The 24,080-nt window shown below is 39.2% G+C and overlaps 1 protein-coding gene across 2 annotated transcripts in view; it reads left to right on the forward strand.

Annotated features, from left to right (window-relative positions):
* The window catches only part of GRL (transcription activator), a 190,099-nt gene that overhangs the window by 133,913 nt on the left and 32,106 nt on the right, over positions 1–24,080 (forward strand). For both annotated transcript variants that reach the window (XM_090015945.1, XM_090015946.1), the window contains one exon: positions 9,425–9,535. In XM_090015945.1, coding sequence (XP_089872071.1) covers positions 9,425–9,535 — 111 coding nt within the window. The remainder of the gene's footprint in view (positions 1–9,424; positions 9,536–24,080) is intronic.

Genomic DNA, 24,080 nt, shown 5'->3' on the forward strand with positions numbered 1-24,080 from the left:
GCAGAAAAAGAGGGAGGAGATGGTGGCTGACGGCGGGTTGCCGACGCTAGCTCGAAGGGGGAGATGGCCGACAGCTAGGATCGCCAGCGATTGGGAGGTCATCGATGCATGGAAGTCGCCGGTGGCTCCGATCGCCGACGTCTGCCAGGAGGCGACCGAAGATGGGAGAGGAGAGAGAAGGGGTGAGGGTTTCTACCCCTCGCCCGAGGCGCCTGCGTCTTTTAAAAGACGCAGGTTCCCTCGAACCTTCGGGAATCCGGGTCCAGGTCGGACTCGGGTCCGGGTCCGGACTCACATAACGTTTTTTTTTTTTTAACGGACTTTTACAACATTGGTCTTCCCAACCTTATACTTTAAGGCAAAGTTGAACTCAGCCAAAAACATCTGCCACCGAGCTTGCTTAGGCATCAACTTCTTTTATGTCTGAAAATAGCTCGTGGCAACATTGTCCATCTTGACGATGAACTAGACACCCAGAAGGTAGTGTCGCCAAGTCCTGAGGCAATACACGATGATTATCATTTCACGTTTATACATCGTGTAACGCCTCTTTGCATCTTTTAGCTTACGACTCTCATATGCGTTCAGATGGCCATCCTGCATAATAACTCTGCCGATGACAAAGTCTGAGGCTTATGTGTGGACCTCAAAGGGTCTCGAGTGATCAGGCAGTCACAACACTGACTCCCTCACTAAGTCTTTCTTCAAGTCGTCGAAGGCATCTTAGCATGCTCTTGTCCAGAACCATACCCGATTCTTCTTTAACAGGTTAGTGAGGGGTGCAACAATGAGAGAGTAACCTTCTATGAATCGTCGATAGTAATTCGTCAAACCAAGGAATGACCGCAACTATAGAACTTTGCTTGGCGGAACCCATTCCTAGATGGCTCTTATCTTTTGCCCATCCATACGCAACACACTACGCCCCACAACGTGGCTGAGGAAGCTGATATCCTCCTCACCGAAGAGACACTTCTCTCGTTTAACACAGAGGTCATTCACCTTTAGCACCTGCAACACTGTTCGCAAGTGCCCGATATGTTCCTCCATGTTGTTGCTATATATCGCGATGTCATCCTAGTAGACTACCACAAACTTGTCTAAGAGTAAAAAATCTGATTCATTAGGGTCGTGAACGTGGTTGGAGCATTCGTCAACCCGAATGACATTACTAAGAATTCGTAACCACCATAGCGGGTGACGCAAGTTGTCTTCGGCTCATCGCCATCTACAATCCTCACCTGCCAGTAACCCGATCTCAAGTCTAGCTTTGAAAAGACTTGGACACTGCCCAACTGATCGAACAAGACCGCTATTAGTAACATGTACTTGTTCTTTACCGTGACCTTGTTTAGCACACACGCAATCGTTTGGAGCCGTCATGTTTCATCTGAACTAGGACTAGTGCGCCAAATGGGGCTTTTGATGGACGAGCGATGCCTGCATCCAAGATCTCGTCCATTGCCTGTGCAACTCTTTCAACTCAGCTGACCCCATGCAGTATGGAACCATTGCGGGAGGCTTTGCTCCCGGGGTCAACTCAATCTTATGGTCGACCTCGCGTCTTGGTGAAAGACGCTTTGGCAATTCCGGAGGCATCACCCCTCGAAACTCCGCCAACAGTGGGGATAGGGTCGACGGCACTGCTGCTTGCACCTTCCCTTCTTCTGTGCGCACAACAACTAAGAATATCTGCTTCCCACGCTTGACACCCTTCTTCAACTGCATTGCCGACAATACTGAAGTCTTGCCTTTCTGAGTAAGGCACTGAACTGTGTGACAGGTTTGGCCCCATAATCGTCAACGAGTTAAACTTTGGCAACATTATCACATTCTAGCTATGTAGAAACTTCATACCTAAAATCATTTTAAAATCGTTCAGGGGCACTGCAGAGAAGTTGGCCTTGCCGGCCCAACTCCCAATTTGGATAGCCACATCCCTTGTTTCATCAAGGATGGACTTGGCCTTAGAGTTCACCGTTTTGATGGTCCTCTGCTTTGGCCCGGGCTTCAAGCTCAACCGCTCCGCCTCTTCCCACGAGATGAAATTGTGTGTGGCCCAGAGTCTACCATTGCTGAAATAAACTTTTCATTCATAATGATTTCTAGATACATGAGTTCTTTGCTGACCTGCATGTTTTTAGTTGCGCAACTTCTAACTGCGTTAATCGATCGCATGACCCCCACCCTTGGTTGCATGGTCTCAGTATCACTGCATTCTGCTTACGCTACATTGGCTTGTCCATCGTTCTTTACAAGACATTTCAGACACTGCCTGACGATATGCTTATCGCCACAAAACCAACAAGTAACAACTGCTCCCTTGTTGCTGTTGTTATACTTCTTGAAGTTTTGTTTCTTATTAAATTGGTGGGATGTCGACGCCTCACCTTTGTTGTCGGGTCTCTCATCCTTCTTGCCATTGTGGTCAGGCTTCTTCCTAACCTTGGTTGATAGGGTGAAGGGCTTGCATTGAGTGTCAGCTAAGCGCTCAACCGTCACGTATGCATCTTTCAAAGTATTGGGGTTGCTCCTTTCCACTTTGGATTGTGCCCATGGCTGAAGTTCCACAATGAATTGATTGAGCTTGTCCTCATTTGGCATGTTAGGCACCTCAAGCATAAGCTTTTGGGACGTTTTGACATAGTCTTGCAATGAACCAGTATGCTTAAGATCTGCAACTATCTTGTAAGCCTATCTTTGCGCATTCCTCGGCATGAAGTAGTTGCACAGTTCCATTTTGAAGTCGCCAAAGGTGTCTATCACGCATTGACCTCTCTCCATGTCACTGCGCTTCCGCCTCCACCAAGCGATAACATCTCCATCTGGTAGGGTTGATGCAGCCTTGATCTTGAGATCTTCAAGCGTTACATTCTGAATATTCAAGTAGTCTTCTACTTGAAACAAGAAGTTCTCGATGGCCTTGCTGTCGCGAGAGCCATTGAACTTTGTTGGTCTTGGCACATCAATCATTGATGGCTTCTCACTATTTCTCCCATTTAGAGTCACTGTCTGCTGCAATGTGCGGTTCTTCAACTGAAACTCTCCTACTTCAGTCTGCAAGTCGGCCACTCTTGTCGTCAACGAAGTGACCTGTTCCATCAATAAGATCACCTGCTCTTGCAGGCTTGCCACCACATCATTCAGTCCACTGAATGATTCAATTGCGCATGAAATCGCTTCTTCGTGCGAAGTCACATCTTCTACCAGCTTGTTAACAGTTGCATCCATCTGCCCTTGGCCCCGAGGTGAACCCATCTCCTCAACTTCGACAACTGTTTTGCCCTTGGTGTTACGCAAGTTTTGATAGAGCGACATGATGTCTTGTTCACAAATCGTAGCTTGTCGGCGCATCTGTCGACACCAACTCTGGAGTCCCTTTCCCAGCACGAGAACTGGCTCTGGTATCACTTATCACAGGCCTATTTCCTTCAATAGGCCAGCGCGGCGCGACGGTCCTTTCTTATCGTCGCAAACCTATTTATTGCTCGCTTGTCAATCGTAGAAGCTTGTAATCAGAGAGCAAGAGAGAATAAAGGGAGAATAATTGCAATCACAAGAAGCAATCACAACCAGGGTGAACAAAAGAAAGCTTAACGCATTTGATTCATTCACAATTTTAGCCCGTAGGCCTCTTAGAGTTCAAGTATATGAGTTGTCCTTTCGGGGTATTGATTAATCTAAACTGAGCAACTTACATCAGACTCAACGAAAGCAAAACAGACTCTAGATGCAACTTTACAACGTAAGTCACAAGGGAACAATTACACTACTTGTTTTATGTCTTATGAATCTTTTTTTTCCAAAGCACCATGTTTATTTGGCCCTAATCCATTATTATTTGAGTCTAACTCTTATGCCGAGGAAGCTTCCAAGGAAGAGTGGCAACAAACAATGGTAGAAGAATTAAATGCTTTGGAAATGATGCAAGCTTGAGACTTTTGAAGCTTTCACCTGAAAAGAATGTACTAGGATAAAAGTGAGTTTATAAGATGTGAACTAAGGTAGATAACTCTATTTAAAAGGTACAAGGCTAGATTGGTTGCAAAAAGCTATGGCTAATAGTTTGGGGTTGATTATGCTACAACATTTGCACATGTAGCACGTATGACAATTATAGGGACTTTGCATGCTGTATCTGCAATGAGACATTGAGCTTGTCACAATTGGATATGAAGAATGAAAGTGTACATGGAGCTTCTCCAGGGATATACTGTTTTTGAAGGAAGAATATGTAGAATAAAGAGGCCATCGTATGGTCTCAAACAAGCTCCAAAACGCTTGGTTTGAGAAGTTTAGTTCAACTATCAGATCATTGGGTTTTTAGTTATCATGATCCAACCTTATTTATGTCAACAACTCTCTAAAAAAAATGTATACTTCTCTAATATGTACATTACATGATCATCGCCAGGTGAGGACTTACAAAAAATTGAAGATACTAAGAAAAAGTTTGGTTGCATTTTTTTGATGAAGGATCTGAGATAAGTATTTCCTTAGACTTGTGGTTCCCCACTTGAATTGAAAGTATAATATGATTTCAATTTTAGAGGATTTGCTAGAGATCAGTGTCCTGTCACCTGCCACAACTTTTTATAACTTTTTTTTGTGACTACTTGATCTCACGGAAAAGCAATGAGCAACAGAGGATTGCATTATCAACCATTGAAGCTGAGTATAGATCCATGACATAAACTACTAGCATACTTCTATGTTTTTGCTGGTTTCTTCATAATATGGGCATTAAGTCAAATGAGTACTTCACTTTACTATGACAATCAGAGTGACATTGTTAGAAATGAAGGGTTTCATGAACACACCAAGCATATCGAGGTAGGCTGCCATTTTGTGTACCAGACATATCTAAATGAAATCATCTCTTTGCCTTGTGTGAGATCTAAACAACAAATTGCAGTTTTTTTCACAAAAACCTACTGCAGTTTCACTTTCTAATATGCAAGCTCTCAATGATTCCTCTTTTATCTTCTCAAGTTTGAGGGGAAGTATAAAAGCATATTGTACATACATTATACATTATTGTCTATGTCACATGGGTGCGGCACTTTCAAAAATCTTGGGTGCGGGTGCGGCAAAAAAAAATAAAATATATATATATATATATATGAGGGGGGTCCGGGGGTTCCCCTCGGTGCGGGTCCCATTTCATAGGGCAAAAAAGTTGTCGGGTTCCCGACGAGCATCCAGGTACCCAGCTCGATTTGGGTCGGGCTCAAGCCTCAGTTTGAGAACCATGCTTGAAAAAAGTTGGGTCGGGGCCAACCTGATAAGATATCGTGTCGGGCTCTTATGGACCCATTACAACAACAACAACAACAACTACGCCTTCATCCCAAAACAATTGGGGTCAGCGATATGAACCAAAAAAGAAATTCATTTTGGGTCTTCCACATGAATCCTTTTCCTCCAATCATTTCTATCCAACGCCATGTCCTCGGTGAGGTTCAAAGCATTCATATCCTTTCCTATCATCTCCATCCAAGTCTTCCTAGGCCTACCCCGACCTATTTTAACTAATATATTTTCCCATTTCTCCAACCTTCTAACTGGAGCATCATTAGGCCTTCGCCGAATATGTCCAAACCACCGTAAACGATTCTCTCGCATCTTATTTTCAATGGGTGCAACACCTACCTTCTTACGTATCTCTTCGTTCCGAATCTTATCTTTTATTGTATTTCCACACATCCATCTAAGCATCCGCATCTCAGCTACACTCATTTTTTAAATATGATGTCTCTTGGCAGCCCAACATTCCGTACCATATAGTAAAGCGGGTCTAATAGTCGTCCTATAAAACTTTCCCTTCAACCGCAATGGCATTCTACGATCGCACAGCACTCCAGTAGCACTTTTCCATTTCATCCACCCAACCTTTATCCTATGATTTACATCTCCATCAATTTCTCCATACTTTTGAATGATGGATCCCAAATATTTGAAATAATCATTCACCGGTATATCTTGCTCACCAAGCTTCACTACACTCCCATCACTACTTCGTTGCTTACTAAACCGACATTCCATATATTCAGTCTTACTCTTACTCAACTTAAAACCTCTAGCTTCCAATGTCTGTCTCCATAATTCTAACTTAGCATTAACCCCAGCTCTAGACTCATCAATCAAAACAATATCATCAGCAAACAACATACACCACGGTACATTTTCTTGAATTGATCTCGTAAGCTCATCCATCACTATCGCAAATAGGAAAGGGCTTAAAGCAGATCCTTGATGTAACCCAACCGTTATCGGAAAATTGGTTGTCACCCCTCCACAAGTGCGGACATTGGTTACTACTCCTTCATACATATCTTTAATTATACTAATGTACTTGAGAGAAACACCTTTCTTCATCATTGTCCACCAGAGAACGTCCCTAGGTACTCTATCGTATGCCTTCTCTAAATCAATAAAAACCATATGCAAATCTTTGTTCCTCTCTCTATATCTTTCAATAAGTTGTCTAAGAAGATGTATAGCTTCCATAGTTGATCTTCCAGGCATAAAACCAAATTGATTCTCCGATATCATGACAACCTTCCTCAACCTAGACTCAATCACCCTCTCCCAAAGTTTCATAGTATGACTCATGAGTTTTATACCACGATAGTTTGTGCAATCTTGTATATCATCCTTATTCTTATATAAAGGCACCAAAGTACTCTTCCTCCACTCATTAGGCATCTTATTTGTTCGTCAAATCAAGTTAAAAAGATTTGTCAACCATTCTAAACCTTTCTCTCCCAAGCATTTCCAAGCCTCGATAGGTATACCATCTGGGCCAACTGGCCTTCTTGATTTCATTTTCTTCAAAGCCTCTGCAATTTCTTTCTTTTGAATCTTGCGCATGAAGTCACGATTTATCTCATGAAAAGGAATGGAGAAGTCTCCAAGATCTTGAGCATGACTATCATTAAATAGCTTATCAAAATAATCTTTCCATCTCTCCTTAATCTCCTCATCTTTGACTAAAACCCTTTGCGTTTCATCTTTGATACATCTAACCATACCCAAATCCTTCGATTTCCTATCTCTCATCTTTGCAAGCCTATAAATATTCTTCTCGCCTTCTTTGGTATCCAACTTGTCATAAACCTCCTTATATACCTTAGCCCTCGCGTTTCGAACAACTTTTTTACCTTCCTTCTTTGCTATCATATACTTCTCCAAATTCTCATTATCACGACTCTTACTTAGATTTCTATAACACTCTCTTTTAACCTTAATAGCTAATTTAACATCCTCGTTCCACCATGATGTATCCTTACCTAGTGGTGCACCGCCTTTAGACTCACCCAATACCTCCTTAGCTACTTTTCTCATGCCACCCGCTATCTTATTCCACATTGATTCTGAATCCTCCTCGAGACACCAATCAACTTCCTTAACTACCTGCTCTACAAACATTCCTTGTTTAGCTCCTTTCAGTGCCCACCACTTAATTCTAGGATCTATCCTATGTCTATCCCTTTTGCGGCATTGTCTAATTCTAAGATCTAAAATTAAGACTCTATGTTGTGTAGCTACACTTTCTCCTGGTATAACCTTACAATCGATGCAACAACCCCTATCTCTCTTTCTAAGTAGGAAAAAATCTATCTGACTCGTATTAACTCCACTTTTAAATGTTACTAGGTGAGACTCCCTCTTCCTAAACCAAGTGTTTGCTAAGATCATATCATAGGACAAACAAAAATCTAAAATCCTTTCTCCACTTTCATTTCTTTCTCCTATACCATAGCCTCCATGGATATTCTCAAATCCATCCCTACTAATGCCTACATGTCCATTAAGGTCACCGCCGATGAAAAGCTTTTCTCCATAAGATGTCTCTTGTACTACTCCATCTAAATCTTCCCAAAATTGATGCTTAATGGAATCATCTAAACCTACTTGAGGTGCATAAACACTAATAATATTAATAATATCTGTACCTAATACTAATTTAATAAGTAAAATTCTATCACCCTTCCTACGGACCTCAACTACATTATCTATAAACTGACGACTCATAGCAATCCCTACTCCATTCCTATTCCTATTTATTCCTGTGTACCAAATCTTATATCCCCAAGGTTCTATCACTTTAGCTTTCTCACCTACCCATTTGGTCTCTTGAAGACATAAAATATCAATCTTTCTCCTACACATAACATCTACTAACTCTACCAACTTACCAGTTAAAGACCCTATGTTCCAAGTGGCTAACCTAATTTTATGGTCTTGGACTAACTTCTTTACCCCCACCCGTCCAACAAAGTGAGGGAACCCTTGCTCTTATGGACCCATTAAACTAAAAAAAAAACTTTAGTCCTATCATCTTTTAGGTTGTATTATGGGTTATGGATAATAAAGTCCAAAACCCGACCCATTAAAAATGATGAAATTTTTGTTAATGAAAAGGTCATGTTTTTATAACACCTAAGAGCTCCTCATCATTCACTTCCCGACTGTTCTCATGAGGTTTTGTTAATGCATGGAAGCACGGTGCATCATTACAAAGCATTTCCATTTAGTACTCTCTCTCTCTCATTTAATGTTTAATGCTCTCTCTCTCTCTCTCCCATCAATGTGTCATTAATGTTTTCTTTAAAAAGAAGAAAGGTGAATAAGGTTTTCTTGCAATATAAGCTAAAGCCTAAAGGTGAATAAGTTTAGTCCAATATCGCTCAGTGAAGGGAAGCAAGCCCCGATACAATAGTATAAATATGTGTGTCGCGTCTCTCTTAGCCAGTCCATAACGGGTAGGCTTACCTACCATAACCTGAGCCCATTTCAGGATAAATATATAAGATTTTTTTTTTAAATTACGCAGCCCATTTCATAGGGCGAAATTTTAAAAAAAAATCCAAAAAATGGACCGAAATGACCCTGGGTGCGGTCAACACACCCAGGGTCAGGTTGACCGCACCCGGTGCCGCACTTGCACCCGCACCCGCATCGACGCGGGTGCGGCGCCCTGCTAGCCGAATCCCTGTGACATAGTTTATTGTTTATTTTGTGTAGGGGCATTTTTCTCTTTGTTAATATATGCAAGGGCACTTTTATCTTTTCACTAGATATTCTGCATGTGGTCAAATAAGATTCTGTATAAGATCATTTCTGTCCAGTTTTTCTTTTTTATGCCGTAATGGAGGGTTGACCCATATGTGAACTAAAGAGGTGAACTAAAAGCTTATTGTAATTATAATACACTTTTGCCTCCATTTTTCTCTTCTTTCAGCTTGTAGTCACATTTGTAGCTGTTGCTTTTTCACTGATCTGCATCAATTTTTTTTTACTAAACTGATTTTTACTAGCTGGACCTGCATAGGGAGTGCAATGGTTGTTGATGCTGATGATATTATTGGAATTGTAAAATTTTCATGGAAGCATCATTTGAAATATTTCATAAATTCAGGTCTTTAGAAACACTATGTTTGGGCCAGAAGGACGTCCACATCATTGTTGTGCTTGGCTTGGAGTTGCTAGTAGCTTCCCTGAATGTGCCTCTGTAATCATCTCTGATGAGGTACCATTCTAATTTCATTTAGGCATTGTTCCTAATGTACAGTTTTTGAATTCATAAGCACTTGGTTGATTGGTAGATCTGAGGATGCAAGATGGTGTTCTTCCTGTTAATGCAAGTCACTGGCTTGACTCTAAAATAAAGCTTGTACAGTTTTTGGATTCAGAAGCACTTGCATGTTTGGTATATTCAAGGATGTGAGATTTTGTTCTTCCTGTTTACTCTGGTTCGACTTTGAACAAAACTTGTTTACACTGGACACTCGTCTTAAAACTATGTGAATATCTTGACAATACTGACCAACTTGAGAACCTTCTAATTTGTATTGGGTCCTGAGCTGTAATAGCATAAATAGTTTGTCTGTGTTTTAACTGGTTACCAGTCAGCTATGTGTAATGAAAAGAGGCGGAAGCACCAATAGAGCAAAAGTCACTCTTTAAGAGTGACCACTAGAGCCAAGAACACAAACACCAAATGTGCACACACAAAAACTCTCAAATATAGAAAATGACTTAAAGTCATAAGTTGGATATTATTGAAGAAAGGAAAAGAAGGGTGAAAAACCCATGCTACAAGAGGAGAACACCTCCTCTATTTATAGAGGAGGGGGGCATCAAGAAGGGACTACAAGGGGGCTCCCTTGTAGTCGTTGGGAGCTCCAACGGTCAGAAATCTGATCGTTGGGGCCCCAACGACTACACGAGTGGGGCCCCTTGTGGTCATCCAAAAGAAAGAAAATAAAAAGAAAAAAATAAAAAGGAAAAGGGAAAAAAGAAAAAAGGAAAAAGGTAAAAAGTACATTGGCTAATTTACAAGAATACCCCTATCGGGTATTTCAATAAAAGAGAATACGTATATATATACATATATGTATATATATACTTATATATATACGGATGTATATATATATATATAAGTATATGTATATATATATACATATTTTAACACTATGTTGTATATTTGGCCTACAAATTTTCAGTGTCTATGATGCTTTTTCTAGGATTTATGATTTATATTTGACAGTTCTTGGATTAGGAGGAATTATCTTGAAGTGTTTTATTGACCATACATCTTGTTAATGCGGTTCTATATGCTGGAAATGTGAACTTGTGTTTAATGACTATTTGCTGACTCCTATGTTAAAGTTCATTTTTTTCTTTATTAGATGGTGAATATTAGAAAGGTACTTTTTTAGAAAAAGATAAGGAAGGTGATGATGTCAAACCTTCTTCATTAGCACATATTAATAAGGTTCTTGATGTTAAATTATGTATCGATATTTGTAATCTCATATATATTTATATTCATATATATATAGATACATATACATATACATATATATACTATGTATATGTATCTATATATATATATATTTTCTTATCCACCCAAAAGGGTATTTCTGTAAATTCCTGTTTTACGCATATTCTTCTTTTTCCTTTTTTTCCTTTTTTTCCTTTTTTTCCTTTTTCCTTTTTTCTTTTTTGCTCTTTTGTTTTTTGTGCCACATAGGGAGGCTCCCCAAAGAGTCATTGGGGAGCCTCCAACGGTCACATATGTGACCGTTGGGGGCTCCCAACGACTCTCTTGGGAGCCCCCTATGTTGCTCCTTTGCTTCCTTATAAATAGGGGCTTCCCCCTCTTGTATTTCTCATGGCTTTGAGTCAAAGCCCAAGTGCTCAATAAAGTGATTCCAATATTTTTATGCCTTTGTGCATTTGTGAGTTTTTGTGAGTTGGGCTTTTGTGCACAAGTGTTCTAAAGTGTTCCTATTGTGCATGTGTGCCGGGTTTATTATCAAGAATATTAAGGCCTTGATCTTAGTATCTTGTTTGGAGATACTTTTATATGGTATCAAAGCCTCGTTGAAGAAGGAGGATCGTGTATCTCTTCATTTTTGAAGTGCCTCAAAAAACGTGCCTTCAAGTTATTGAAGTTTTGAAGTGGATCATCTCCTTCGGGCAATATTTTAGAAGCATCTTTTGTCAAGAAAGATTTGAAAATGATTTGAGGTACGTGTTATTTTCTATCTTCTTCCCTCTCTAATGGGTGAAAAAGACTCCCACTTCTCCCTTGGTTTTAAACTTAGTGGTTCGAACTATCATGTTTGGGCCGGCAATATGGAAGCCCATATCAAAGGGAAAGGTCTTTGGGGGTACGTTCAAGGTTCAATATCGGAACCCGAACCCAAACTTATAATCATAGAAAAAGGGGATATTAAGATTCTTGAAGGTGAAGATAGACAAAAAGCCCTAGAAGATTATTCAAAAAGGCATGATGAGTGGTTGATGAAGAACTTCCAAATCTTGTCTTGAATTTTTTCATCCGTACAAACCAAGATCAACGCCAACATCATTAAGTTCAAAAAGGCCTCTGAAGCTTGGTTGTACCTTGAAAAAATGTATACTTCAAGGGACTTATCTCACAAATATTACCTCTAAATGAAGACATTGACCCTTCAACAAAACGATTTGTCTATTCGGGACTATTTTGTTGAACTATCATCTATTTGGGACGAGCTTGCTATGCTCGAACCAAAATGGAGCGGAGAAGCAATCGAGTTAAGACACAAACAACTAGAGGAAGATCGATTCTTCAATTTTCTAAATGGTCTTAGACCTAAATTTGAGCAAATTTGGTCCTCTCTTCTATCCGCCTTCACATCTCCCTCTATTGAAGATGTTATCACTAAGCTAAGTGGTGAGGAAACCCGTATAGGGATTAGTAAAAATAATCCTATCATCCTTGCTACACCTTCTCAAAATGATTATGAAGCGGTTAATGCTGTGTCAAGACCCGGGAATAATATGAAGGCCTACAAACCTCCTCATTTCAAAAATCAAGGACAAGGAGGAAATGATCGATATGGCAAAAAAAACTATAGCAAATTAACTTGCCATTTTTGTAAAGAACCCAGGCATATCAAACCCATTTGCCCCAAATGAAAGAAAATTCTCGCCGCGGCTATGGCATCCCAACCAGAGGAACGACCTTCTTCATCAAATGAGCTTCTTTCCCTTCAACAAATTGTGGATGCTTTTCAACCTCTTCTCAAAGGAGGCATTTTCGGAGCCGCTATGTCATCCTCCTCTTCTCTCGGTAAGACATCTTGGCTCCTAGATTCCGGTGCATCATTTCACATGACTCCAGGTGCTTGTTCTCTTTCCGACTTTTCTAAAAATTCTCTTCCATCTTTGTAAAAGTATCTCCAACAAGATACTAATATCAAGACCTTAATATTCTTGATATTGAACCCACCACGAAAGCACAATAAGAACACTTTAGAACACTTGTGCACAAAAAGCACAACCCACAAATAACTCACAAATGCATAAAATAATGGAATCAATTTATTGAGAACTTGGGCTTTGACTCAAAGCCATGAACAAATACAAAGGGGAAAACCCCTATTTATAACATCACTAAAGGGGGCCTTGGAGGGGCTCCACCCATAGTCGTTGGAGCCCCTCCAACGGTCACAAATGTGACCGTTGGAGAGGGCCCAACGACTATGTTGGTGGCCCCCCTAAGGTACCTTTTGGTACTCATCCAAAAGAAATAAAAAGGAACAAAAAAATAAAAAAAAATAAAAGGAAAATAATTACAGTCACATCTGAAAAGTGAATGTGCGCAAAAATAGGGAAAAGACTAAACTACCCTTATGACAAAACAAATAGAAATATATATTTTATATATATATATTTGAGTAGATACATATACATATATATTAATATATGTATATGTATTACCATATATATATAAAATATATATATTACATTATATGATTATGTACATAATTTAACACCCCCCCTCAAACTTAGGGCAGGATGACCGAGAGTTTGCTAAGAAGGAAGTTGAACCGCGGAGCACACAAGGCTTTAGTGAAGAAGTCCGCCAACTGATACTCGGACGTGACATATGGAAGGTCAATGATTCCTTGGAGATACGCCTCCCGAACATAGTGACAGTCCATCTCGATATGTTTAGTCCGCTCATGAAAAGTGTGATTTTTAGCAATATAAATCGCACTTTTGTTGTCACAGCAAAGCTTGATAGGCCCTTCAATTTTGATTCCCATATCTTCCAGCAACTAATGAATCCAAACAATTTCCATGGTAGTAGTCGCCATGGCACGATATTCAGCTTCAGTTGATGATAGTGATACCTTTTGCTGCTTCTTGCATCTCCATGAGATCAATGAGTCTCCTAAGAATACACAAAAACCAGTGGTGGAGTGACGGTTATTTGGGCCACCTCCCCAATCAGAGTCAGTATAAGCAATTAATTTTAACTCAGAACAGGAAGACAAAAAAACTCCCTTATTAATAGTGTGCTTTAGGTATCTCACGACACGCAAGATAGCACCCATGTGAACAGAAGTTGGTGCATGCTGAAATTGACTTGCTGTATGCACCGCATGTGAGATATCTGGTCTGGTGATACTTAGATACATCAATGAGCCTACTAGTTGCCTGTAGGGAGTAGGATCGGAGAGAAGAACACCATCATCAATCTTCATTTTTGCTCCTACTATAGCAGGAGTTTCACAAACTTTATCATCTGTAATACCTGACCTGTCAATAATCTCAGATGCAAGCTTAGTTTGAGACAAAAAATACCCTCTATGACAGTATGCAACCTCAATACCCAAAAAATAAGTTAAGAAACCCAAATCAGACATTTCAAACTTATCCTTTAATATGGACTTTATGCTTTTGATCCCTTTAGAATCACTCCCAGTAATAAGCATGTCATCCACATATAGCAACAGAATAACAATCCCTGCATTAGACTTTCTAACAAACAAAGCAGTATCAGTAAAGCATGATGAAAAACCATTATCTAGCATCACAGAGTTAAACCTATCATACCAAGCTTTGGGAGCTTGTTTTAAACCATACAGTGCTTTCCGAAGACGAAGCACTTTCCCTTTAGGATACTCCATTCCAGGAGGAGCATCCATATATACTTCTTCGTTTAGATCTCCGTTTAAAAACGCATTCTTAACATCCATCTGATAGATGTTCCATTTGTTTATTGAAGCAACAGTTATAAGACATCAGACGGTGACCATCCGAGCAACGGGGGCAAAAGTCTCTTCATAATCAATCCCATATTTTTGACCATACCCTTTTGCAACCAAGCGGGCCTTATATCTCTCAAGAGACCCATTACTCTTAGTTTTGACTTTAAACACCCATCTACACCCTATTGCTTTCTTATCTTTAGGAAGGTCTTGAAACTCCCAGGTTTTTGCTTTTTTTAGGGCTTCAAGTTCATTGTTCATAGCAACTATCCATTCTGGGTATTTTCATGCTTCCTCAAAATCTCTAGGTTCAATGTACGAATGAATGACGCTTAGACAGACTCTATATTTTGGTGAAAAAGACTCATATGAGATGAACCTAGAAGGGGGTTTTCTTGATCTTTCGGTCCTACGAAGATTTCCTTCACTTGAAGGGGTAGACTCACTATCATATCTTTCGAGGGCACTTCTAAAAGTGCTCCTATCTCTATGAGAGTAGGTTATAGGATCTCTATGTGGTTCTTCATTAATGGATTGATCATTATGAGTTTCAACATTTTGATTTGTTTCATCATCGCTAGTATCATCATCTCCAGTTAATAAATCAAACAGAAAAGAATAATCTATATTCTCATCATTAGTTTCAAGTTTTTCGAAACCACTAACATTTTCCAAGAAGCTTACATTTCTGGAAACATAAAGTTTATCACTCTTAACATCATAACAGCGAAAACCTTTATGAGTTTCAGAGTAACCAAGAAAGGCACAAGGAATGGCCTTAGGGGAGAGTTTGTCATTTTTATCAGTAAGGACAAAACATTTACATCCAAAAACCCTTAACCTGCTATAATCAGGTTCTTTTTCGTATAATTTTTCAAACGGGGAAATCTTGTTCAAGTTTTTAGATGGAAGTCTATTTATGAGATAGACAGAGGTAAGAGCGGCCTCCGCTCAGAGTTTTTTCGGTATATTTTGAGAAATGAGCAAAGTTCATGTGGTTTCAATAATATGCCTATGTTTCCGTTCAGCCAACCCATTCTGTTGGGGGGTTTTGGGACAAGACTTTTGATGAAGAATTCCATAGTTTTCAAGATAGCTTTTAAATTCATTGGAAAGGTATTCGCCACCCGAATCGGTTCTAAAAATTTTCAAATTTTCATTGAATTGATTTAAAACCATCATATGAAATGTTTTGAAAGTTGAAAAAACTTCATATTTATGTTTAAGAAAATATATCCAACTAAACCTGGTGAAATCATCCACAAAGATAACATAGTACGAAAAGCCTCCCTTGGATATCACCGGAGCTGGACCCCATACATCGGAGTGAACGATTTCAAAAGGTTTTGTTGTAAACATGGATCTTTGAGGAAAAGGAAGACTTCTCATTTTTCGAAGAATACATTCATTACAAACAAAATTTTCATTACAAAGATGCTTAATAAAAGGCAAATAAGAGATTTTAACAATGTTGGGATGACCCAATCTCTTATGCCATACATGAATATCTTTGTTTTGAGCAACATTACAAAATTGATTCTTGGGAATTTTAAGAAAATCAACATAGTAGAGGTCTCCTCTCCTAGAGCCTTCCCCAATCAATTTCCCGGACTGGCGATCCTGTATCCAACATTTATTAGAAGATAACTTTATATCGCAACCATAGTCCGAGAGTTGAGAAACGGAAAGTAAATTTAAGTTTAGTTTTGGAATAAGACGAATTTTTGGAATAAAAAAATCTTGTTTTTCAAAATTACCCATTCCTTTAATTTCAAGAGGGGTTCCATCCGCGGTTGAGACAAAAGATGGAAGGCGATTTTCAGAATAATTAGAAAGAAAAAATGACTTGGAGTCATATGAAATGAAGCACCAGAATCAAGTAGCCAAGATGTCTTACCAAGAGAGGAAGAAGATGACATGGCGGCTCCAGAAGTGCCTCCTTTGAGAAGAGGTTGAAGAGCATCCATAATTTGATGAAGCGAAAGAGGTTCATTTGATGTTGAAGGCCGTTCCTCCGATTGGGATGCTAAAGCTGCGGCGAGAAATTTCTTCCATTTAGGACAATTGGGTTTAATATGTCCCGGTTCTTTACAAAAATGACAAGTTAATTTGCTATAATCTCTCTTGCCATATCGATCATTTTGCCCTTGATTTTTGAAATGGGGCGGTTTGTAGGTCTTCAAATTATTACTGGGTCTTGACACGGCATTGACCACTTCATAGTCATTTTGAGAAGGTGTAGCAAGAATACTTGGGTTATTTTTACTAATCCCCATACGTGTTTCCTCACCACTTAGCTTGGTGATGACATCTTCAATAGATGGGGAGGTAAAAGCCGATAGAAGGGAGGACCGAATTTGCTCAAATTCGGGTCTAAGACCATTCAAGAAGTTGAAGAAACGATCTTCCTCAAGTTGTTTGTGCCTTAACTCAATAGCTTCTCCACTCCATTTTGGTTCGAGCATGGCAAGCTCGTCCCAAATAGATGATAATTCGGCAAAATATTCCCGAATAGATAAATCATTTTGTTGAAGAGTCAAGGCTTTCTTTTGGAGGTAGTATTTGTGAGACAAGTCTCTTGACGTATACATTTTTTCAAGGTATAGCCAAGCTTCGGAGGCCCTTTTAAATTTGATGATGTTGGCATTGATCTTGGTTTCAACGGACGAAAAAGTCCAAGATAATATTTTGAAGTTCTTCATTTCCCACTCATCATGCCTTTTGGAATATTCTTCTAAGGCCTTTTGTCTATCTTCTCCTTCAAGAATTTTGATTTCCCCTTCCTCTATAATAGAAAGCTTGGGTTCGGGTTCCGATATGGATCCTTGAACATAACCCCAAAGACCTTTCCCTTTGATGTGGGCTTCCATGTTGCCGGCCCAAACATGGTAGTTTGAACCACTAAGTTTAAAACCAAGGGAGAAGTGGGAGTCTTTTTCACCCATTATGGAGAAGAGAAGATGAAAAATAAAACGTACCTTAACGGATTTTCAACCTTTTCTTGACAAAAGTTGCTTCTAAAATATTGCCCGGAGCAAGTGCTTTACTCAAAAACTTCACTAGCTTGAGGGCACGATTTTCGAGGTGCTTCACAAGAGGCGAGATACACGATCTTCTTTCTTCCAACGAGGCTCTGATACCATGTGAAAGTATCTCCAACAAGATACTAATATCAAGACCTTAATATTCTTGATATTGAACCCACCACGAAAGCACAATAAGAACACTTTAGAACACTTGTGCACAAAAAGCACAACCCACAAATAACTCACAAATGCACAAAGGCATAAAATAATGGAATCAATTTATTGAGAACTTGGGCTTTGACTCAAAGCCATGAACAAATACAAAGGGGAGAACCCCTATTTATAACATCACTAAAGGGGGCCTTGGAGGGGCTCCACCCATAGTCGTTGGAGCCCCTCCAACAGTCACAAATGTGACCGTTGGAGAGGGCCCAACGACTATGTTGGTGGGCCCCCCAAGGTACCTTTTGGTACTCATCCAAAAGAAATAAAAAGGAACAAAAAAATAAAAAAAAATAAAAGGAAAATAATTACAGTCACATCTGAAAAGTGAATGTGCGCAAAAATAGGGAAAAGACTAAACTACCCTTATGACAAAACAAATAGAAATATATATTTTATATATATATTTGAGTAGATACATATACATATATATTAATATATGTATATGTATTACCATATATATATAAAATATATATATTACATTATATGATTATGTACATAATTTAACAATCTTTTGTCTCAACGGCGGATGGAACACCTCTTGAAATTAAAGAAATAGGCAATTTTGAAAAACAAGATTTCTTTATTCCAAAAATTCGTCTTATACCAAAACTAAACTTAAATTTACTTTTGATCTCTCAACTCTCGGACTATGGTTGCGATATAAAATTATCTTCTAATAAATGTTGGATACAGGATCGCCAGTCCGGGAAGTTGATTGGGGAAGGCGCTAGGAGAGGAGACCTCTACTATGTTGATTTTCTCAAAATTCCCAAGAACCAATTTTGTAATGTTGCTCCAAAACAAAGATATTCATGTATGGCATAAGAGATTGGGTCATCCCAACATTATTAAAATCTCTTATTTGCCTTTTATTAAGCATCTTTGTAATGAAAATTTTGTATGTAATGAATGTATTCTTGGGAAAATGAAAAGTCTTCCTTTTTCTCAAAGATCCATGTTTACAACAAAATCTTTTGAAATTATTCACTCCGATGTATGGGGTCCGACTCCGGTGATATCTAAAGGAGGTTTCTCATACTATGTTATCTTTGTGAACGATTACACTAGATTTAGTTGGATATATTTTCTTAAACATAAACATGAAGTTTTCTCGATTTGTAAAACATTTCATATGATGATTTAAAATCAATTCAATGGAAGTTTAAAAATTCTTAGAACCGATTCGGGTGGCGAATATTTTTCCAATGAATTCAAAAGTTATCTTGAAAATCATGGTATTCTCTATCAAAAATCTTGTCCTAAAACCCCACAACAAAATGGGTTGGCTGAACGAAAACATAGGCATATTATTGAAACAACACGAACTTTGCTCATTTCACAAAATATCCCGAAAAGACTCTGGGCTGAGGCAACCCTTACATCAGTCTATCTCATAAATAGACTCCCATCAAAAAACTTGAACAAGGTTTCCCCATTTGAAAAATTATACGAAAAAGAACCTAATTATAGCAGGTTAAGGGTTTTTGGATGTAAATGTTTTGTCCTTACTGATAAAAATGACAAAATCTCACCCAAGGTCATTCTTTGTACCTTTCTTGGTTATTCCGAAACTCAAAAAGGTTTTCGTTGTTATGATATTAAAAATGATAAACTATATGTTTCCAGAAATGTAAGTTTTTTGGAAAATATCAGTGGTTTCGAAAAATTTGAATCTAATGACGCGAATATAGACTATTCTTTTCTGTTTGATCTGTTGACTGAAGATGATGATGCTAGTGATGATGAGTCGAATCAAAATGACTCAAATAATAATTAAATCAATTTTGTGCCCCCAACGTTTCATCAACATGTCAATGAGGAACCACATAGAGATCCCATGACTTACACTCATAGAGATAGGAATACTTTCAGAGGTGCCCTCGAAAGATATGATAATGCTAGTGGGACTACTCCTCAAAGTGAGGAAAACCTTTGTAGGACCGAAAGACAGAGAAAACCCCCTTCTAGGTTCATCTCATATGAGTCTTTTTCACCTAAATATAGAGCATGTCTAAGCGCCATTCACTCTTACATAGAACCTAGAAACTTCGAGGAAGCACGAAAATGTCTGGAATGGATAGTCGCTATGGATAATGAACTTGAAGCTCTAAGGAGAGCAAAGACATGGGAATTTCAAGACCTTCCTAAAGATAATAAAGCAATAGGGTATAGATGGGTGTTTAAGGTTAAGACTAAGAGTGATGGGTCCCTCGAGAGATACAAGGCCCGTTTAGTTGCAAAAGGATATAGTAAAGAATATGGGATTGATTATGAAGAGACCTTTGCCTCGGTAGCTCGAATGGTCACCGTCCGATGTCTTATAACCGTTACCTCAATCAACAAGTGGAACATTTATCAAATGGATGTTAAGAATGCTTTTTTAAACGGAGATCTAAACGAAGAAGTGTATATGGATGCTCCTCCTGGAATGAAGTCTCCTAAAGGAAAAGTGTTTCGCCTTCGAAAAACACTTTATGGTTTGAAACAAGCCCCCAAGGCTTGGTATGATAGGTTTAACTCCGTAATGTTAGAAAATGGTTTTTACAGTAACCCAAGTTTTATAAATGAGAAATCAGATTTAATGTGTATTTCAAGTTCCAATTCTAATAAATAAAATCTCAGGTTTAGCGAGTATCAAAACTATAGATTTAATACGCATCCACACTTAGCTGGCATGCACTATAAGTATTAGCCATATAAGAGAACCCGTAACGAAAAAAAAAAATTGTTTTGGTTCGGGTCGGATCCGGACCCGACCCAAACCACCGCCTCTCGCTGTCTTTTAAGACAGCGAGGCAGGCGGGTGGAGGGTTACGAAACCCCCTCACCGCCTCTCGCCCTCTCGTCTCTTCCCGACTCTCTCTCTCGCTCATCCACCGCCATCGACGCCGGCGACTCTCGACAGCCTGCCGCCACCGACATCGGCAACCCCTCCTTTCTTTCCGGCGAGCTTTCTCCGAAAACCCCCTGGTACGCCACCTTTTCCCCTCTTTTCCTTCTCAGTTTCTTCTTTCTCTCCCTCACTTCTCTGTGTGGCCACGGGAGGGGTCAAACCCCCTCCCTGTGCCCCCTTTTAGCAGGGGTGGAGCACGACACCCCCCTCCTTGCTTCTGTTACGGTAGGGGAGGGGCCGAGCCCCTCCTCCCTGTTCTCTGCTACGGCAGGGGAGGGGCTGAGCCCCTCCTCCCTGCCCCCTTCTTGATGTGCCAGCAGGGGCCGATGGCCCCTGCCTTTTTGTTGTGCCAGCAGGGGCCATCGACCCTTGCCTTTTTGTCTGCCAGCAGGTGGCCCCTGCCTTTTTGTTTGCTAGCAGGGGCCATTGGCCCCTGCCTTTTTGTTTGCCAGCAGGGGCCGATGGCCCCCTGCCCTTTGCGCGCGGGCATATTATTGAAACAACACGAACTTTGCTCATTTTACAAAATATCCCGAAAAGACTCTGGGCTGAGGCAACCCTTACATCAGTCTATCTCATAAATAGACTCCCATCAAAAAACTTGAACAAGGTTTCCCCATTTGAAAAATTATACGAAAAAGAACCTGATTATAGCAGGTTAAGGGTTTTTGGATGTAAATGTTTTGTCCTTGTTAAAATGTAAAACTGTACATATATGTATATATAATAATATTATATTATTATATATATATAAATACATTTTTAATTTCTTTCTTTTCTGTATTTTTTTTCCTTTATTTTTATTTTTTGTCTTTATGTCATCTAGTTCAGTTTGAACTAGAATGACTGTTGCTAGTCAAGTCCTGTCCAGACTTGACTAGCAATAGAGCTGTTGGACTGACACAGTCCAACAGCTCTTAATAGAGCTGTTGGACTGACACATTCCAACAGCTCTAAATAGAGCTGTTGGCTGTGCCCAACAGCTCTATTGAGTCCTCTTTCAGCTGTGTATATAAAGGGGTGCAGCCCCTCTTGTATTTTACTCCAATGCTTCTTAAGCAATTGGTTTTTCATATCAATAAAGAATACATTTTTATTTTTATTTTGTTTCCAATTATACCCTTTTTAAGGGTTATGCTTTAGTGTCATTCTTGACACTTGCTCTTGTTAATCAAAGCTCGTGTTTCGAAGATCCCCATTTCATTTCATGGTATCAAAGCCGCGGAAGTACTAAATCTTGAGGAAAAGCTGCCTCGGTTTCCGTGCCCGTTTGCAAAAGTGTTCGCCACTTGAAGAGAAGTGTTTTATCACTTCATTGGAGAAGATTTCACATCTTGTTGTATTGTTTTTTTTTTCTTTCTTTCTCATTTTCCTTCTTGTTTCTCTTCTATCCCTATTCTTTCTCTCCTTGTAATCGATGGATGACAATGATAAAGTCACCATCATGCCTATGAAACTAAGCGATACGAACTATGTAACATGGGCTTCAATCATGAAGCACCATATATGGGGAAAAGGCTTATGGGGGATTGTGGATGGTTCCGATTCAGAACCTAAGCTATCTCTTACTAAAAAGGAGGGAGATAAAGACGTCCCTCTATCGGAAGAAGAGAAAATCAAGGCTATTGCCTCATACGAGAAGAAATGGAAAGAATGGAGAATATCTCATGCGAAGATAATGTCATGTCTTATCAATAGCGTTGACATTAAAAAATGCTCAAGTCTTGCCAAATTTGATCATGCCGATAAGACATGGGAATACCTTAAGAATATGTATTCCCTTAAAGATATTGCACACGTGTGCAACCTCCAAGAAAAAGTTCGAATGATGACACAAGGAGACAAAACTATTCGTGAATATTACAATGGGTTGTCCGAACTTTGGGAAGAACTTTCCCTTTTAGAACCAAAGTGGCATTGTGCCGAAGACATCGAGCTTCGTCAGAAACAACTCGATGTTGAACATTTTTACCAGTTTATCACTGGATTAAGGCCGGAATTTGAAACCACTAAATCGGCCCTACTTCACCGGGGAAAAATTCCTTCTATTGTTGAAACTATTGAAGAGTTAACAATGGAAGAAAATCGTCTCCGGAAAGGTTCTTTAAAAATTGAAGATGATTCCGTTTTAGCCGTGTCTAGACCAGGGAATCATGTTCGATCATATAGGCCTCCTCACTTTAACCGACAAAATGGTGACTATGATAAGAAGAAAGTTATTTGTCATCACTGTCATGAACCGGGACACTACGGGCCACAATGTCCCAAACTTAAGGAGTTGAGAGAAAAAAGAGCTGCAATTGCTGGATCGGAGCCTAAAGATCAGGATGCACCAGTTTCCCTGGCCCAACTAATGGAGATCCTTCAGCCTCTCATCAAAGGTGCCTCTTCCTCATCTGAAGCTTCAACCGGCGCAACAGCCTCATCTTTTTCTGATTTAGGTAAAATTTCTTGGCTTCTTGACTCCGGTGCATCTTTTCATATGACCCCAAATAATCAAAGTCTATCCAAATGTGTTAAAAATAAAACAAGTGTGTCAAAGGTCTTTACTGCTGATGGGACTTCTCTTGAAATAGAAGGAATAGGAGATTTTGAAAAAATTTATAAAACAAAAATTTTTTTTATTCCAGAAATTAGACATGTTCCCAAATTAAATTTAAATCTTTTATCTGTATCTCAAATTTCTGATTATGGGTGTAATATTTCTTTTTCTTCTCATGGTTGTTGGGTACAGGATCGCCAGTCAGGCAAGCTGATTGGGGAAGGCCATAGAGAAGGAGGACTCCATTACATGGATTTTTTGAAAATGCCGAAGAAAGCTTTTTGTTATAATATTCAAAAAATAGAGTTGGAACTGTGGCATAAGAGACTTGGTCACCCACGTATAGCCAAAATCCAACATTTTCCAAATCTAGGGAAATTTTGTAACTCTGAATCATTTGATTGTAAAGATTGTATTCTCGGCAAAATGAAAAGATTACCATTTCAGAACAGAACCTTTTTCTCTTCAAGACCACTTGAATTAATACACTCGGATGTTTGGGGTCCTGCACCAGTAATTTCTAAAGGAGGATTTGTTTACTATGTTATTTTTGTCGATGATTTCTCCCGACATACGTGGATGTACTTTTTCAAACATAAGTCTGAAGTATTTTCATACTTTCAAACTTTTCATAATATGGTTAAAAACAAATTTCAAAATGATATTACTATTTTTCGCACAGATTCAGGGGGAGAGTTTTTATCCACAGATTTTCAAAATTATCTTAAATTGCATGGCATCACACATCAAAGATCTTGTCCTTATACACCTCAACAAAATGGACTGGCAGAACGAAAACATCGCCATATTATAGAAACCACTAGAACTTTATTAATAGC

This window comes from Nuphar pumila, chromosome 8 (genome assembly GCF_984573655.1).
Source record: "Nuphar pumila chromosome 8, dmNupPumi1.hap1.1, whole genome shotgun sequence".
NCBI classification, from domain to species: domain Eukaryota; kingdom Viridiplantae; phylum Streptophyta; class Magnoliopsida; order Nymphaeales; family Nymphaeaceae; genus Nuphar; species Nuphar pumila.